Raw genomic sequence first — 19,990 nt, 5'->3', positions numbered from 1 at the left:
AGTTTCATAGACCAAACAGCACTCTGCTGTGCATGCTCAGGACACGCGCTCAACATCAAGCCCTGCTCCTGGCTTGCACTCTGACACAAACACACTGCACACGCTCAGTAAAACACTGAATAATCAACTTACAACATTTTGTTGTTTAATTTAATGCTCTCTTAGCTGGGCTTATTTCATAATCAAAATGATCAACAAGAGCAGTCGATCAAACATTTGATTTTATTCCTCAGCTTTTACCCATTAACTCCCATCACTTCAACCTTTGACCACTGCAACCCTAAATGAATGGAATGATTAAATCTTTTAAATGGGTCTCGCTTCTTGTTTCTGTTTCTCTGTCCAACCCGTTTCCCTGATCTGATTTAAACCTTCTCCAGTGGGATCCTTCCTGACGTTTTTCACGGGAACCTCCAGGGCCCTTCTGGCGCACTTACATAAGTTCTGAATGAGGCTGGGGTTGCGTTCACTGTCCCAGTCCCCTTCCTATAATCTGGCAAGGCTAAATCAAGACAGTCTCTGCCTGGGGATGTGTTAACACTAGCGAGGAACCTGCGTTATGTCAGACAAACTTCAGACAAGGAAAGTAGGCTTCCTGGAGATACAACATATGATTGGAGTGGGTTTCTAGAGTTTAACCTCTCGTTATATTAGTGTTCATATTTTGACACTTAAGAACACAACGACAGTCAACATGAAGAATGAGCTTTGTTGTCTTAACTAATGAAGATCTAAAACCAGAAACAGAAAATTTTCTATGTAAAAATGACAAAACCATCAACTCAATGTTGTTTATATCCTTTATTCTTTTTACATAAAAGGTTTTTTGTTTTTTTAAACACAGGACAAACAAGCCAATATACTACAGACATGTATCACTACACAGACTGCTGTTCAGGAAATATAAAAAAGGTTTATGTACATGTGGGGAGATGATGTGAGCTCCTTGTGTGGTGGTTCTTGTAGTTTCCCAGGGTGAATTCAAACCTGCTCGCCGAGGTCCAAAACCCGAAACTTGTCTAGATTGTAGAAGCAGGCCTTGACAACTCGCCCACCGAAATATCGTCCGTTCAGATCCACAACAGCTGCAAAAGAGAGGAACAATTAATGTCAGAACCTGGGAAAACAAAGTAGAGTCATATGCAAAAAGAACAAAATCCACCACATTTTGGGACATTATGTTTCAGTCCACCTGACACTGGCAGGTTGCACCTTGCATCATCCAGGAACTCATTGATGCTTCCGAGCTAGGAGGAAATCCCCCAAGGACACCCATGATCTCATTAGGAGCATGTTGTGATATCAGTAATGCATACATGCATGCATGTGGGGCTTACCGAGTACCATTTTGAGTTGCTGCAATGAAATTTCAGCCCAATGGACCAACCTCCTTCATTTTCACATACAAATGTTGATCTTTTTCCATCTCCATGAAACAAACGTGGCATCTTTTCACTCCTAACATTTTACCCAGTCCACATCAGTATAGATACCCAACAACTCAGCTGCATGCTGTTTTGTTTTTTTAACAATATGGCTGTTAAAAAGTTGTACAGTTGAGGCTGCACCCTATTCTGATATTTACTGGGTAAGCATGTGGCCTTCAATTAAAAACACTGATCAAAACAGGCCCATCAAAGACATCAGAACACCGATGCTGTGGAGCATCTGGCACAAATCTGGAAACCTTGTGTTTCTTTGAAGCAGATCCCTACTAACATGAGAATGTTGTATCACTTACGCACAGGAAGAACAAAACACAACAAACTAAAACAAAGTCACTATTGTCTCAATATGTTTTATGGTAGATTTATTCTCTGTGACCTCCAAAGATCGGTTCATCTCTCCTTTGTAAAAAATAAATTATTACACTGTTTATGAAAAACAGCCGGCTCATGCTGGTAGTTCCCAGCAAACAACACTCAAGAAGAGAAAAAAAAGAAAACTTTTTTTGGCTCTCGTACGTCTGCATTCTAGGAAAATAGGAAATTTTATGTCAGGGTCATTTCCCAGGACCGTCTCCTAAAGATGAACCACTGAGGTAATGATCCTTTAAAAAGGACGCGTCTTATCCGACTGTGTGAGAGAGGACAGGATTCAGCATTAGTCACTGAGGCATGTGTGTCCCAAGCATGATAATGGATCTTGAAGGACGCCGGAGATCACTTCAGTTGGTAGACAGCCATAAAGCGTGTGCATATGCACAAAACAACGTGTGTTATGACTACAGCAGCTAAGGGGAACATCTTGATTTGTATGGAAACAGATGGTTAGTGTACAATTGTGCATCTTTTCAAAGATGAATTCAGACCATTTTTTAAACGTGCTTTCTTCACAAGGGTTAGAGAGCAATTATTTTATGTTATGGGTGCGGTTAGGTTTGCGGATGATTTACAAAAATTGTGCTGTTTTCTAAACGCAGGCGCACTCTGTTCATTTCAATGTGACTCGCACAATCTGCCAAGAGCTGTGGGTAATTTACTAACAGGACAAGCATATCAATATAAATCAGTTGTACATGTGTACGTTCAGTGTAGGCCTACAGTGGCAGTCATGAGCTCGTTAGAATGGAAACAGGCTTTAGTAATTGCTTCGATGTTGACAGTACCACCATAACGGTTCTACGCTGAGAAAGAGACAGAAAAACACCTATTGCCAAAGTGCATGCAGCTGAATTTGTGTAACCCATGACAAAAAAAAAAAAAAAAAAAAAAACAGTCATGTGTTAGAGGATCACGAGATCATGGTGAAAACCATGTGCACCTTTTATGACCCTGAAATCAAAATGCTTTAATTTCAGTGTAATAAAACTTAAAAAAAAAAACTTAAGAGACATTTTTTCCTTAATAAAGATTTATTAACATAAATGCATCAGACCAACATCCATATCCAAGGCCTGAATATACTAAGGACAGGGTCCAAATTCAACATAGTCATCCTCCCTGTTCTTGCCATTCGTCAGCTGTTTCGCTTTGACCCTCCGTGCAGGCTGTGAAATAGCCACAGAAGCCGCAGTTTACAGGAACCAGAAACCGAGAATTGAAGAATTGCAATAAGTTTTGCTGCCGCTGGCACTGCGTGACTCTTTTAGTTTCCAGGTCATTTCGGAGTTCACTAAACAAATTTAGAATTAGGTGGCTTTGTAATCCATCCATTTTTAACCACATCCTCATCTGAAATTAATAAGCGCACCCTTAACTTACTGCGATGTCTCCTCTACAAAGCAATAACCAATGTGAAAAAAAAACTGTTATTAGATATACATCTTATGCATAGCAAAACTTAAATATTCCCCTCACTAAATTTTGTGCCCTGAGAAAGGAACTCCGAGTAACGCCTATGCAACAGGGCCAATTGCAAAAATCTGAGTTTCCACCTCTCATGTGCAATACTGTCACTGTGCTGTTTCGGTAAATGCCAAGCAGAAAGTGCTAAATGTCCAACAACAGATCTAAATTCATCATTATAAATCTTTACAACTTCTCAGAAAAATGACAAACTGTTCCTTTAACTATTGTCATTTACTATCTGTAATCTAATGAAGGTAATGAACAACTTTCTGTTTGAGGACAATGTGCAATCGCCAGGCTCTGTAACCTTTCCATCACCTCATACTCACGTCAGCAGTGAAGAGAACCGACAGGATTATTTAGCTGGTTTCTATGTAGCCATTAAACCTTTCAAAGAATAGCCGGGAAAATTTAACTTCAAACTTATCTTCTTGGGTAGTATTGCATTCCTTCAAGCGTGAACACTACTGTGATGTACTGTTGTGTTGCCACTGCTTAAAAAACAAAACACAAAAAAAACCTAACAGCAACAACTCTGCATGTCTGATTAGTAGTGTTCTAGCAGAATACAGTATGTTTCAGTATTTGAGAGGCTTTAGCCGACCGTCTGACCTGGGAATCCTGTCACCCAAAACTGCTTCTTACTACTTTTGAGTCACTGTCACGCTCACCCTGTCTCAACACTGAAGACAGCATCGATCGCTTTAACGGGGAAGTTGGCGTTTGCTTTTTGTGCACATTCAAGATGAGCGATAAAAATCAGAGAGAGCGGTCAAGATCAGAACAGGGCTTAAAGGGAGCCATCAAAGGGTGTTTCACAACCGCGCTGTTTGGTCTGTTTAAATCAAATGTAGACAGATTGCAGTCAGATTGGCAACACGCTTGATGTCTCAATTGGTGGATTCAAGTCTTAGTTGCACATGATGACCAGAGGTGCACAAAGATGCAACCTTGGAGGGGAGATAAAAATGTGGATGTTATGGGCAGACTGGTAAATCTTAACTGCACTTTGAACAACTCCAGCCATATCCAAAGCAACTACAAATGGAATTCATGAGCAAAAACAAGCTAAATCACCTCTACTAGAAGACACTAACTTAAATGAACCAGGTGCTAGATGCTACACTCGCCGTTCTCTTCCCTGTAGGGCAGGGCTGCCCAATCCCGGTCCTCGAGAGCTACTATCCTGCAGCTTTTAGATGCATCCCTACTCCAACACAGCTGAATCAAATGGTTTGATTACCTCTTCAGCATGCCATCATGTTTGGCAAAGGCCTGATAACAAGCCATTCATTTGATTCAGCTGTGTGGGAACAAGGATGCATCTAAAAGCTGCAGGACGGTAGCTCTCGAGGACCGGGATTGGGCACCCCTGTTGTAGGGGAATCATAGCTAACATGAGGAAAAACATGACCCATTTTCACACAGTGACAGAAGAAAATCAGGTTTAACTGGGTTCCAGCATATTATTTACAGCTACCGTGACGGACACTAAATACAACAATCACCTCCGGCCTGTGAGTGCGAGAACATGCCCTCAGACTTCACTTTCCGGATGCTTCGTCATCACCTGCAGAAACGGATCACTTAGTGTGAGACTTTTAATTTGATTCTTTATGGCAGGTTTTAGTGTCGTTCTTTGAGAACCTGCCCTGCTTTCTGAGAGCTGTGATATAAGCGCGGTTCTGCCGGTGCCACAGGGAGACGCCTGGGTTGCTGGGTCACAAATGATGTAACACCGCAGGGAATGGGAGTCTCACCTTGTTTCCGATCTGGGCCAACTCATTTAGAATGGGACACATTTTCACCCACATTATTAGAGCAGTTATGCAATGATTCCTCCCCCCCCAAAAAAAGAGAAAGAAAAAGGAAAAGTGCGATGCTGTTACATGAAGTAATTTAGGAAACAGTCGCCTACATATGCAGACTGAAAACCATTGTTTAAATGAGAATGGAAATGTCTGAGGCAACCACTTTCATTATGAACAAGTGCACAGCGAGGAAGTTCCTCAAACTCCTGTGACGCTTGAAGGCAACATGGTCTGATGCAAATGCCCGATATCTCATGAGTTGAGGCCTATTCCAGGGATGGCGCTTAAAAGAAGTGAATACTGACCTTTGATGGCCGACTCCACCCTCTCAAACTCCAGAAATATTCTGACGGCTTCATCATCTGGCACCTCTGCAATCTGACAGCGGAAAGAATCTTCACGCTTCTGTTTTGATGACTTTACGTAAATCGAGTTTTATAAATCACTTCATCTCACCTCAAAAATGACACATTTAACTACTTTGCCATATTTCTCGCATTCCTCTTTCGTCTCTCCCTCCAAGTCCTCGTCCACCTCTCCTCGCCCCACCATGTTCTACGAAGGGAAACGACACATGTAACCAAGCTGCACGGGACATCAGACTAGTCATAATCTCATATTAAAACTGCAGTCTTTCCATCACCCCAGTGTTCTGTGTTGAAATAATAACATGTGCCACTTATAACCCACTGATCATTTTTCTAATGCTATAGTAGCCAAACCTAGAAAGGGGGAATTTAACAGCACACAGGGATACACGTACCCTCAGCAGGACCACCTTGGTTGGGTTTTTCAGGATCTCAGTGAGCGGGTTCGCGTCAGACTTCTTGGAGGAGTCAGCTGATTGGAAGAAAACAGAGGTGATCGTAATTTTTTCCTTATCATCAGAATATTTACAGGCAGCAGGTATGCTGGATGGAGCAACAGAAGGTGTTGGACGATAAGTGGATTTGTGCGGGACTGTTCAAAACTTGGGAGCTTGATTCAACACAGATGATAAATGAAACAATTCAGCAGTTTGTTTTGCGTCAGCTGGTCTGATATCTGCTTCGTCTGACATCCAGTTGGCTTTTACTGTGCTGCTGAGAAGCCACTCTGGGTCGTTCTGGGTCATTCAAGTAATAAAACTGTTAAGATTTCTGGAAAGTGGCCAAGTTGCCAGTCTCACTCAAATACTGAAATGTATAAAACAAAACAGAGCTGAAGTTTTCCTGCTCATCTTTATATTTTTCCGTTTAGATATTAAGTTAAACAACTAAAAAAAACAAACAAACAAACAAACAAACAAACAAAAAAGAAAAAAAAATGCAATTTCCACACTATTTTTCCACATTTCGGAAATCTAAATGACGATCTGACAAAAGTATTGATATTACTAATTAATAATAATAATAAGGGGTAAAGGGTGTGCTTAAGCTGCTAGCACATTTGAGAATATGAGAGACTATCAGAGTAGCTATGTTCTTATTTGACAGTCATTTAACTGGACAATAAACAACGCTGATAACAGAGCTCAAGTTATTCAACAGCTATACAGATAAGGTAAACATGGATGGAGCGATATCCAATTGTGCCCTCTAGTGGTTAAACAGAAACACTGACATGTTTAATGCCAGGGAGGAGTCTACGGAAGCGTAGAGCTGCCACCCAGGCAAAAGAAAAATACAAGTGTATCACGTTATAACGTGAAAGGTTTATTGTTCTAACAAGATACTTTTCCTGTTTGTACAATATACTTTTCACGTTTGAACAACATAATATCACGTTCGTACAATATCAATATTATATTGTACGAACGTGATAATTATGTATATTGTAATAACGTGATATTATGTTGTTCAAACGTGAAAAGTATATTGTTAGAACAATAAACCTTTCACGTTATAACGTGATACACTTGTATTTTTCTTTTGCTCTACGCTTCCGTAGGAGTCGGCCTCTTATTACAAATCGGCTATTTCATTTTTAATCTATGCTTGCTTGCTATATATATATATATATATATATATATATATATATATATATATATATATATATATATATATATATATATATATATATATATATATATATATATATATATATATATATATATATATATATATATAAGCAATAAATTGCAAGCAAAAAAAAAACCCTCATGTATACGAATTGATGTTAATTGGGGTTTTTTGTTTTTTTTTTTTAATTTGTCAGAATTTTCCATAAATGCTCCAATTTTTAAAAAAAGAAAAAAAGGCGGGAATTTTAAGGCAATTATGTGAATGCGCAGGCTTTACTGGGTTAAGTCATAATGGAATACATTGCAGATTTGACTTGTCATAAATGATTGTCCAGGGGTTCGGAGAACAGGTCAAAGAGCGAAAACTGCACAGAAGCCAAACATTTGATGAAAAGCTGTTGAGAGGGGAAAATAAGGGAGACTTGAAGCTTGTTCGCATTGGCAGCAAAGAGCATGCTGTACAGGCAAAACTCTGCACCCTGCTATAAGAAGCACAGACCAAATTCAAAGCAGGAAAGACTTAACCTCCTAAGACTTGAACCCTTCCACGGCATGCATTTTAATTTCTCTTTGATATTTGGGCATATTGGGGCCCAATGAACGTAAAAACAAAGAATTACCAGATCTTTTTTTTACCAGATTTTTGTCTTTAAGAAAAATAAGAGCCACATATGAGGATATTCGTTTAAAATTTTGATAGAACAGTAGCAGTATAATGTCCTTGTAAGTGGATATCAGGCCCTTGTAGAGCAAAATTGAGTATTTTGGTCTAAATAACCCAAAAAGTGATGTCCACATATGTGGACGCCAGGTCCTAGGAGGTTAAAATTAATTTTCATATTGAGGCCGGGTTGCAGCTTCAGCCTGGGCGGCATCACAGCATTATAGCACAGCAGAGCATTTGTGTTGCAGATTGCAGTACATAACCAAACTACAGCATTGTTTGATCGAATCGCATTTACAAAAGTTACAAAAAGGTGATCGAGGCCAAATTGATAAATAGAAGATAATTAGGGGACTCATAGTACGTTTATAAACAGCATGATGTATTGCCATGCATATATGATTTTTAAGTCAACCAGCTGTGGAATCTACTACAACACTTAGTATCCAGACAGTGTCTACCGCAGATTACGTGAATAATGAAAAACTGGTATGGAAGACGATATAGTAAAAGAGGATTTTATAACTTAATTTTTTATGACATTGGCTTATTTACATTAGCCTTATGGTTTACCTACAGTAGCACCTGGCAAAAATAACAAGCTGGAAAGAAAGTGCTTTAGTAGGCTGGAGGAATTCACATGGCTTGAAAGCCCTTAGCATAAAAGTACAATTATACAGTTATTTATCCAACATTAAAGTTTTGATATAGACCCTAAATACAGTAAACAAATGCAGGCCATTTAAACTTGACTTCAGATGTACATGGAAATATGAATATTCAAGATATGATAAATTAGATACTAATGTCATTAAATTAAAATAATAAGATCCTTCTGAAGGTGTTACAGGTGCACAAACTCAATCACTTTTTGCCCACTGGTAGGTGTCTGCCAGGCAACATAATAATATTCCCATTATCTGATACAGACAAGAAGCTTCAGGGGACTAAGATATGAGCCAAGTTTGGGTTACTCAACTCCTGATTATCAGATCGAGTTTGTAAGCAAACAAACAGACAGAGATTTGGTGTTATATACTGTTGATGCTGTATCGAGGTTGTCATATTATAGTGCACTGCATAATGACGCCACCAGAGGGCAGTCTCTACATGTGAAACACTGAGTGGAGCTAAGTGAGCTGTGAACAGGGTCATAGACAGAGTGCAAACAAAACTCCTGCTGATAAAAGTGAGCCAGACAAAATGGATACAGCTGTGTGCAGTAGGGCTGCACGATTTTGCATATAATGAGAATCACGATTTTTTTTGCTTAGAATTGAGATCACGATTCTCTCATGATTTTCTTTTCCAATATAAATATTTATTGCATTTATTAAGTGCACATCAACTTCGTAACAGTTGGGACTGAACATAAAAACCATAAATGTCTCACATTTTGTCTTTGCCGCAAAATGTTGTACTGCTTGTAATTCCGTCTCCACCGTTGCTCGACACTGTGTGTATACAGCAGGTAGTGCAACATTTGAAAAATAGTTGCCGGACGGCACAGTGTAGCGTTTGTCTAGGGTTTGTCTAAATCCCTTGTTTTGCTCAGTGTTGATGGGAACCATATACAGTGGGGCAAAAAAGTATTTAGTCAGCCACCGATTGTGCAAGTTCCCCCACTTAAAATGGTGACAGAGGGCAGTAATTTGCGCCAGAGGTACACTTCAACTGTGAGAGACAGAATGTGAAAAAAAAAAATCCATGAATCCACATGGTAGGATTTGTAAAGAATTTATTCGTAAATCAGGGTGGAAAATAAGTATTTGGTCACCTCAAACAAGGAAAATCTCTGGCTCTCACAGACCTGTAACGTCTTCTGTAAGAAGCTTTTCTGTCCCCCACTCGTTACCTGTATGAATGGCACCTGTTTGAACTCATCATCTGTATAAAAGACACCTGTCCACAGCCTCAAACAGTCAGACTCCAAACGCCGCCATGGCCAAGACCAAAGGTCACCATCAGTAACACACTACAACGGCAGGGAATCAAATCCCGCAGTGCCAGACGTGTTCCGCTGCTGAAGCCAGTGCATGTCCAGGCCCGTCTGAAGTTTGCCAGAGAGCACATGGATGATACAGCAGAGGATTGGGAGAATGTCATGTGGTCAGATGAAACCAAAGTAGAACTTTTTGGTATAAACTCAACTCGTCGTGTTTGGAGGAAGAAGAATACTGAGTTGCATCCCAAGAACACCATACCTACTGTGAAGCATGGGGGTGGAAACATCATGCTATGGGGCTGTTTTTCTGCCAAGGGGACAGGACGACTGATCCGTGTTAAGGACAGAATGAATGGGGCCATGTATCGTGAGATTTTGAGCCAAAACCTCCTTCCATCAGTGAGAACTTTGAAGATGAAACGAGGCTGGGTCTTCCAACATGACAATGATCCAAAACACACCGCCCGGGCAACAAAGGAGTGGCTCCGTAAGAAGCATTTGAAAGTCCTGGAGTGGCCTAGCCAGTCTCCAGACCTCAACCCCATAGAAAATCTGTGGCGGGAGTTGAAAGTCCGTGTTGCTCGGCGACAGCCCCAAAACATCACTGCTCTCGAGAAGATCTGCATGGAGGAATGGGCCAAAATACCAGCTACTGTGTGTGCAAACCTGGTAAAGACCTATAGTAAACGTTTGACCTCTGTTATTGCCAACAAAGGTTATGTTACAAAGTATTGAGTTGTATTTCTGTTATTGACCAAATACTTATTTTCCACCCTGATTTACGAATAAATTCTTTACAAATCCTACCATGTGAATTCATGGATTTTTTTTTCACATTCTGTCTCTCACAGTTGAAGTGTACCTCTGGTGCAAATTACTGACCTCTGTCATCATTTTAGGTGGGGGAACTTGCACAATCGGTGGCTGACTAAATACTTTTTTGCCCCACTGTATTTAGCCAGGTGATAAGTGATAGCCTCCGTAATTTCTTTGTGCCTGCGGGAATTCGACGGGTATGGGGAAGCGCGGTATAAGGTTCCCGTTATTGATGTTTGGGTGGTTGACCGGGACGGATTTTCTCCTGTCACTTTCTTGGCCTTTACAGCTTCATCATCTCTCACGTGCTCTCCGTTGTTTTTTTCCCTGCCTGCTGGCTTCTGTATCACGTGGTATAAGGCTCCGCCCTTGTCATTTGTTTTCATGCAGATTATGTCCCGGATCAAAATGCGGTCATCTTTTTTTTTTTCTTTTTTTAATCGTTGTCATTTGGAAATGAGATCGCACATATGTATGAATTGAGATCGCGATTTTCTAACAATTAATTGTGCAGCCCTAGTGTGCAGTATTACCCTTGAGAACAGATACACACTTTATCTCCATTTAGCGCACTTTTAGCTACTGCCTGGTGTCAAATGTGGCAACAAACTCACATCAATAAGCTATGGAAGAATGTAGGTGTCCCAAAGTGCAAATGTCCTAATTAAACAGAAATTTAACCATTAAACTAATCATCTACTCTTGAAGTAAGAGAACACCAACTTAATATGATCAATGTTAGCAGTGGAAGCACTAGCAGCCTTCTTTCTTTGTAGGTCAAAGTCCACACGTCTATATTAAATGTGGTTATGCAAGGTTCCAATAAAGTAAGTTAGCTTTGAAATAATCCTCATCTACTTTACAAGCTTATAATACCCCCAGTTACCATATGTGATAAGTCAGGAAGGTACGAAGGTATCAATAACTGGATGTGTCCAAGCTGACAGCTGTTTTAACACAAATATGCTGCGTAGAGAACATGGATGCAGAGATTCATGCTAATACAATGAATCTGTGACACGCGCATAGAGTAACTGTGTGACAGTATGCATGTATATAAAAGTCATGCAAACACAAACTTTAAAGATGATCCGTGTGGCACATTCTGCAATATGAAAGGGAGAAAATGGGAGTGGAGGCCAACCTGCAGAGCCTGAAGTCTCAGTGGCACCTGATTGGCTGGAGCCTGCTGCTCACACACGCGCGCACACACACACACACACACACACACACACACACACACACACACACACACACACACACACACAGAAACACGCACACAAAAAATGAAAAGACATGCATGTAAAGGTCACTGTAAAACATCTAACTGATATTGAAATGGAATCTTGCTGTGGTCACACCCAAAACAAAAGTATGTGAAAACAGTGGACGGCTAAATAATCCACATGCTCACACAGACCAGGACAGGCTTGAGACAATAAAAGCAGCTTTTGATGCAGCTGACAGATACAGAAAATCACGTTAAAGCAGACAGGGTGAAAAGGAACACAGAAAGGCGGCGTGGGGCATAAACATCAGAACACGAGCGGTAGGGCTGGGCGATGTGGATCTTGAGGGGTAGGCTGAGAGTAACGTGCTACTGGAGCACAATGTGAAGAAATAAAAAAATAAAACAAAATTTAAAATCCAGTTGAGCTAACCTAGTTTAAAGGGGTCATAAAAGAGTATTTTATAAACAGAAGCCAATAAACCAAAACTGTAAAATTGATGGAGACCTATATATTTATTTATTTATTTTAAATTATATGGCGCCAAATCACATCAACAGTCACTTCAAGCAGCTTGATATTGTAAGGCAGTGATACTCAAGGTTTGGCTGGGGACCCCGAGTGGGCTATGAAGGTACTGCAGGTGGCCCACAGTAATCACAGAAATTCAGTTTGACGTTATAAACATTTACAGTTACATATTTATATAAAATGATTCATTTCTATAAAAAGGGAATTAAAACTGGTAATAGGAAGTGATTAGTTTGTGATATTACTCACTACTCTGACTATTTAGGGCAGAGTAGTGAGTAATGTTGCTCTTGCACTGGAACTTGGGGCCCAGTGGTAGGTGGGTCACACAGTGGCTCAGCACTTAGCATATGACTGCAATACGTTTTAGCCATTTAGAGCAAAAAAGCCTGTGTTGCTTATGGTTTTGTTTGGTTTTTTTAAACCGAATTTTTAGGAAATGAATTGCTTTCTCTTGTAACTTGACTTTTCTTTTAAGATTTGGCCCATGGCATTTTCTGGTATTTAAGTGGGCCGCAGCCCTCTTGAATTAAATGACTTTTGTAAGGAAAAGACCCGACAATAACACAGAGAAAACCCAAAAATCAGATGACCCCCTATTAGTAAGCACTTGGTGACAATGGGAAGGAAAAATTCCCCTTTTAACAGGAAGAAACCTCTGGCATAACCAGGCTCAGGGTGGGGCAGCCATCTGCCGTGACCCCACAGCCACACCAGGCACACATGTGCCTGTCGTAAATGCTGTTAGGAGTCTTACAAGCGCCTAACTGGCACGGTTGGATGGCACAAAGCTACAAGCACGAAGCCAAAGCTTTGGGTCCGACCTCTGGCTTTTCACTCCTGCATGTTTAGGGTTGAGACCCACACGCTGCATGCTTCAGGTAACACTGTCATTATAATATACAGAGGTACAGTGAACTTAACATTGAGTAATGGAGGGAGAAGAATCCTTACTAGACACGTAAGGATGATTATTACAAGCAGCAGAAATCATTTTACAGTGAGCTGATGGGTTTGCAGTATTTCAGGGTTTTAGTTCTGTTTTTACTCAGAGATTGGTCCATCATGGGAACATTAACACACACACACACAAAACCCAACTAAACTGTAATGTGCCTATTTACACAAGTGGCACAGAAACTTTATTAACACAGATACAGTCATGACCTGACTGCAAATGATGATTTGTGTTTTCCTACAAGGTCTTTTTGTACGTGCCAATTTTACCCACGCTTAGTGAGTTCAAGTGTAAACTGACTCACTAAGTCAACTCTTGAAGCATCATGAAAGAAAACATTAGCTTATTGCTTTGCTTTCTAACCAGCTTCATTTCTTAACGAGGCTTTTAGAGTGAAACATTTGCAGGAATTTGTATAAAAACCTAAACTGACAGTCTGACACATGATTACAAATTAATATACATTTCTTAATTTGTATATTTAATTAAGACGTAATGCCGTTTTTAACAAATGGCAGTCTTATGTTTAAAATAATGACAGTAGTTCAGCTAAGTGCAGTTTAGTTTTGGTTTTCACTGTGAGAGTGAGCATAGAATTCAAAGTAATGAGAGAGTGGGGGCAGGGGAGAGAGCCGTAAACATCTATATGACTGCACAAACATTTATGTGACACAATGATCAAATTATAACTCGATCAACCAACTTCTCTGATCTAACCTGCTAATGTACCGTTTAAAAACAAAACAAATACAAAGGCATCGCCCAGCCCTAAGCTAAAGATGGAAAGGACAAAAAAAAAAAAAAAAAGCACAAAGGTCGCTCTTACGTTTTTCTGCTGCGTCACCTATGATGATCTTTCCACCTCTCTTGCTGGTCTTTTCCACGGACAGTGCCGTGCTGAGGCCTTGCTCGTGCTTCCCGAGGCCCTGGCCTTCTTTGAAGCCATATTTCTGCATAATCTTATGGGCCACTGTGCCTCTGCAGGTGAAGGAGAATTAATGAAACATTCAGCTATACAGTACATATAAACATGATATACAACTGATTAACTGTAGTACTTAACTTGAAGTACTTTTTATTCAAGCAAAAATAAATGAACTATATAAATCTACTTGTTGTGTAATATAAGCACCCACCCCATGTTAGCAAGGAAGGAGCTGGTCGGTCCGGGTGGTGAGCGGGGCCGGTCTGAGTCTTCATACATAGGTGGAGGGATGGCCGCCTTTGAGCCTCTGGCAGGACGGCCCTCATCTTCATAGGAAAATGAAGAGCCTGAGATCACACACACAAACAGAAAATGGCTGATGCAGTAACAAAGGGCTCAACTGCAATGTCAACATGCATTCAAAGTAAACTTTAGGCATATAAAGGTGACCTATTATGGTCATTTGAAGCGCCACATCTTTATTTGGAGCTGCATGATTCACAGTTAGATGGGGGTTGGTAAATACAGCTATATTCATCCTGTCTGAAACCATGTTTTAGTTCCTCTTCCTTTAACTTTAACACCACCATCATTCCATTTCCTCGACAGGCCGCCCTGTAGTAACCTGAGACAAACATACACGATATTGCCAAAGGCATTCACTTAACAACCGCTGACCCCGCTCTCTGATTTTACATGACCTGCTGCTTCATGTCTGAGTTGTTGTCATTTTCAATCGTTTCTACTTGGTTATAATACTACTAACAGATGACTGTGGAAGATTTAGCAGTGAAGAAATTTCATGACTAGACTTGTTGCTATCCTATCACAGTACCACACTGGAATTCACTAAGCTCCTGAGAGCAATCCATTCACCCACAAACATTTGTAGAAGCAGTCTGAATGCCTGCATGCTTGATTTTATCCACTTTGGCCGTGAGTGAGTGGGTGAGGAAGCACTTTTGGAATTACAGTATATGATATCCACTCTTACTGCCATTATATGGTTCTAGGAGCAGAAAGAAATGAGCATTCAGAAGTCTGAAAGCTAAATTTTTGTACTGTGTTAAAGTTAAAAAAACTTAAAATGCAGTGTGGCAGTACACACTGGCTGCCTTGTGTCCCGTTCTCTGTCGAGATGATCCCACACTGCTTCAATAAGGTTGAGGTTTAGGCTTTGAGGAGGCCAATTCATGAGTGATAGTGTTCCAGCATATCCAGGTGTGCCTTTATCTATCCAGTAAAAACATACCTCTATCTACCAATGCGTGTAAACACACTATTAATGTGTGCTATCATGCTGAAAAACAAAGCCACTCCCAATCAGATACTTCTCAGATGGTATTGCACGGTGGAGCAAAGCTCAAACCTGACAATCCTGACTTTACCAGCCCATCGGTTTTCACAAGATCCCAAAATCTGTGTGTCACGTTCTGTGTCCATGACACAGAAAGAAAATTCAGATATATTTTAAATGAAATTCTACTAAAAATATTCAAGCTCATAAGCCCCATTTTCCCTAAAAATCCTAACCCTGCAGGAGAAAAACAACCCTACAGTTTCTCTTCATTATTCTGCAGTGAGCCAGTTGTATGCTGCTACTAAGATAAATATCCCCTCAGACTTATCAGACTTACCATCTCTGTCCACAAGGGAAGATGGAGGGGCAATGGCTGCTCCACCCATGCCTGAAACAGAGACAAAAACAGATCAAACAATCAGGCAAGTGGGTTTTACTTTTTGTTTTACTTTCAAAATAACTTCAGTGATCAATTTATGATAAGAAAACAAAGACAAGTAATCTCTGGGAGGGGCACAAACCATCTAGGGTGTCAACTGATTTGAAATCACGAGACGCTAAATGTCTAAACAATGTGGATAAGGATCAGATCACAGATTATTTTACTTGCAAATCAGAGTCAAAACATCATTCAGTGTTTCAAGAACTCACTTCTTTTCCTCCTCTCCTTTTCGTACTCCTCCTCCTCATCCGAGTCTTCCTCTGCTGCCGGGAAACGAGAGAAACCACTGGGAGCTCCACTTTCGTGTCTGTCTTTCCTTTTCCTGCAGACACAACGCCCACATTCAGGATTTAGTTGTCTGCTTCATTCAGTTCATTTCTAAATCAAAGTAAAGATCCTCCAAATTCCTGAAAACTAATAAATAAAAATCTATTTTAATCATTTTAAATGTGGAAGAATAGAAAGCTTCAAGTATTTTATTTCATCTAGTTTGTCAATCTTTAGCTTGTATAATACATCGCCTACTGAGGAGAATTTAAAACAAAAGAAAAGAAAACAGCCATACTTTTCCCTCTCTTCAATTTCCTTCTGCCGCTCCTGCTCCCTCTGTCGCTGCCGTTCTTCTCTGTGACGCTTCACCACCTTCTCGTAGTCATTGGGGAACATGGGGTCATACTCGTCTGCTAAGGGGATCAGCACATCACTAGCAGAGAAGGCACTGGGGACTGCATCCTAAAGCAAGAACCAGCAACATATGAGTGAGATAAATGAGTTCCTTTACAATTTTTACACTGGACACTGTTATATTCTCCCTCTGCATCTTTGGCAAAGATCCAACTGAATTAAATTTTAAAAAAAAAATTAAAAACAGCAAAATACAGACAACATGAAAGAACTGGTTGACAACATTACGCTATAGAATACTATATGTAATACTAAAGATAAAGCTGGATTTATGGCACACGAGGGGTGGATGAACGCAGGGGAAATGTGGTTTTTATACATGTTTACGCATATTAGACTGGTGATGTGATTCTTCAATTATCTTTATACCTGCAAAGCAAAGAGCAGTTGTTTTTAACTAAAGAAATAAAACTTATTTCATTCCACCTTGCTCATCTCTACTGCAGCGCTGCCTCACTGTCACCCAGAAAGGAGCGACTGCAGCTCCACATACACTCATCACTGAACCATGACGACAGCCGTGTAAATCTGTTTCTTCCTGTCTCATGTAGAAACTGAGAATAAGCTTGAATTTAGTATCTGACCAGTGTCCAATAAAGAAGCAGTGGCTGCTGCTTATCAAACAAATCAGCAGATTTATTTTAAAAACAGCATTCAGTCTCGACTTGATTTGGAAACAGTTTTATTTGTAGTTCAGCAAATCTCATCATATCCGAGGAAGCATTGACTAAAAGAATCCTTGTAAAGCTTTCCAAAGGTTGCTGGTGTTACTCTACAAATATGCAACCTGTCTCAAAGTGAGCCTTTGCTTTTAACATTCAGCCTGCAAGCCACGATCAGAGAGAATGTGAACACACAGCAACGTCAGACACGATCACCACCAGCTTTGTCGTTATAAAAGACCGTTTGACCGATGTTTGTGCAGCATTACAGATATTTAAGACTCAAGTAATGCTGCACAAACAGCATAATTTGTCCAGGTGTTTTTCAATATTTCCATACTGACCAACCCAGTAACAGTTTAACACTGGTCTTGAGTACCCATCCATAACAAACACTGTGAGCCGTACCTTGAGGCCAGCCGCAACATGTGGAGGAGCGTCTGTGATCTGTCGCTCATCACTGGAACTTCCTCTCTTAAGATCAATGACAGGCGCCAAGACGGTGGTCTGCTTCATCCGCTGGGTCTACAGAAAAGAAAAAAAACAACAACAAAAAACAGCATAAACAAAACAACCAATTAACCTTGTTCTTCTTCTGATCAGTGACTGTAGAAATACATCAAACAGAAAACCATTTGCTCCACACTGGCATGACAGACAGTTGCTGCGGATATGTTGGCTGCACATCCCAAACATGCTCTACTGAATTGTAATCTGGTGACTGCAGAGACCATTCGAGCACAGGGATCTCATTATCACATTCAAGACACCAGTCTGGGATTATCTGAGCTTTGTGACATGGGATGCTATCTGCAGGAAGCAGCCATCAGAACATGGGCACACAGTGGTCATGATTGGATGGACATGGTCAGCAACAATACTCAGAAAGGAAGTAGCATTAAAAAGAAAAAAACCTCAGTCTGTATAAACAAGCCCAAATTATGGCAAGAAAACTGCTGTATATAGACAAGTTCATTCAGAGATGCTTTTCGGCATACTCATTTGTGGTTTACTCATAGGGGTTATTTTGTAACTCAAATAACCACTATGTCGCCCAGGGCTGCAATGATTCATCAAGTAAATCAAATATTTCAATTTAAAAAAAGTTTTTAAACACAAATCTTTTGCTTTGATGCTTCGTTTAACATACGACTCTGTAGCGTGCCATTATCACCATGGAAATGCAAGCATTTCACCCACATTTACATGTAAAAACAAACCTACAATAGAAACTTATTTAGGAGCAGCATGTAAATAATAGGTTTGACCAAATTAAGTCCACACAGCCGCCAGTTTTCAACAAAAGCACTGATAACACAACGGCAAGAGTGATGATGACGCTGGTTTAAGATGGAGCCATATTCTTTTTACACATACACAGATTGCAAAGAGCAAAAAGGCAGAGCCGTTACCGAGACGGTAAGCTCAGGCTGAGTGAAAGAAAACTTGTTTCAGGTGTCCAAAACATCAGCGTGCTTCCTGTGATCAACATTAAAACCTTTACTGGGAAAAAGTGAGTGGGAGTCCTTCATCAAAGCACCTGATCAACAAACTCCAAAGTGATGAAAAGTGAGCTTCGTAGCTGCTCCATCCACGGCCATTTGTTTATTTTTTTTAAAAAAGTCCTGTAAAGCTGCAGAAGTTTTATTAAAATCTGCAGAACTATTAACTTAGTCTGATACTGTGTTTAAATCATACAGCTTAATGAAGGCTGACGGCAACCGCTCAGTTTTACATAGAAGGGAAGAATGAGGCAAGACTGGGATGTACTAGACCAGATTTAATTCAAAACATTCATAACATTTTTCAGACCAAATGTAAAATAATATAAAATATTTTGTTAATTAAATTACATTAATATTTAACAATATAAAAAAAGAGCTTTTTTCACAAGCTAATAAAAATGTACACATGTACACACATAAGCACTAGTATCATCATTTCTGACCATCTTATAAACAAAAGTGTACGTTAAGCTTGATTGAATGACAGCCCACTATAATACATGTGTAGTACTGCACGCACCTTGGCCTGTGTCAGAGCCGCCTTCTTCACCTTCAGCTGGGACTGTAGCAGCTTGAAGTTCTTGGACCAGCCTTCGGTCTTAGTGTCACTGGCACCCACACCGAGGTCATCATAGAGCGACATTGCTGTCCGTCAGTGCTCCTGTTGCCTTCGGACACACAAACACGTTTCACTTCTTAATATTTATCGAGCCTACGGTATCATCATTCAGTCCTTCACTGCTTGGAAAAGCAAAAAATTAAAAAAAAAATTAAATCGGTTATAACGTGCAACAGCTAAATCACAAATCTCCGCTATAACCTTTTGTGATTCCGTCGTTTGATACTGAAGCAAATTTCCCAGGAGAAACTGGGAAACGTTAGCTAGCTAACGAAAGCTAAGGCTAGTGTTGCTAATGTCTGCTCCTTATGAAATGTGTCAAGAAAAGACCCAACATTCGTTCCACTGTCTCTATACCTACCACTATTAAATAGAATTTAAAATTAATTACAAGTCAGTTCATATTAATCTACTTTTTTTCTTTAAAAAGGCTAACCAGCACATTTGATATACCTCCTCACTGCTCGTAACGGAAGCCGGAGCGCAAAAACAAAAACCAAGAGCCAACATTTGCCGGGATTTTACGGTCTTGCGCCATCTGGCGCCCGGATGACTCATTTGAAACCAGCAATTTCTGCAGAAATATGCCCTGTTGTTAAAATGGGCG

The 19,990-nt window shown here is 40.2% G+C and overlaps 1 protein-coding gene across 4 annotated transcripts; it reads right to left on the bottom strand.

The window, feature by feature from the left end:
- Positions 1-786: 786 nt before the first annotated feature.
- On the bottom strand, positions 787-19,927 carry rbm17 (RNA binding motif protein 17). Of its 4 annotated transcripts, none has more exons than XM_085385944.1 (13): positions 19,837-19,927; positions 19,285-19,432; positions 17,668-17,784; positions 16,479-16,645; positions 16,123-16,235; positions 15,809-15,859; positions 14,383-14,518; positions 14,073-14,224; positions 11,673-11,717; positions 5,865-5,941; positions 5,558-5,656; positions 5,407-5,479; positions 787-1,085 (listed from the first exon to the last, which is right to left on the bottom strand). In XM_085385944.1, exons 2-13 carry the CDS (start codon positions 19,405-19,407, stop codon positions 982-984), a joined length of 1,257 nt encoding a protein of 418 aa, XP_085242070.1. In that variant the 5' UTR covers positions 19,408-19,432; positions 19,837-19,927; the 3' UTR covers positions 787-981. The 4 variants fall into 4 exon arrangements, with proteins under 4 accessions (XP_085242070.1, XP_085242072.1, XP_085242071.1 ...); XM_085385946.1 differs by having other exon boundaries at positions 14,383-14,497; XM_085385945.1 differs by lacking the exon at positions 19,837-19,927 and adding an exon at positions 19,585-19,730.
- Positions 19,928-19,990: the final 63 nt, after the last annotated feature.

The sequence above is a fragment of the Rhamphochromis longiceps genome, linkage group LG17, assembly GCF_057381845.1.
Source record: "Rhamphochromis longiceps isolate RC_006_pf linkage group LG17, R_longiceps_female_GT1.1, whole genome shotgun sequence".
Classification (NCBI taxonomy): Eukaryota; Metazoa; Chordata; class Actinopteri; order Cichliformes; family Cichlidae; genus Rhamphochromis; species Rhamphochromis longiceps.
The sequence above is the reverse complement of the archived record's forward strand: the minus strand, read 5'-3'. Positions and strand labels throughout refer to the sequence as shown.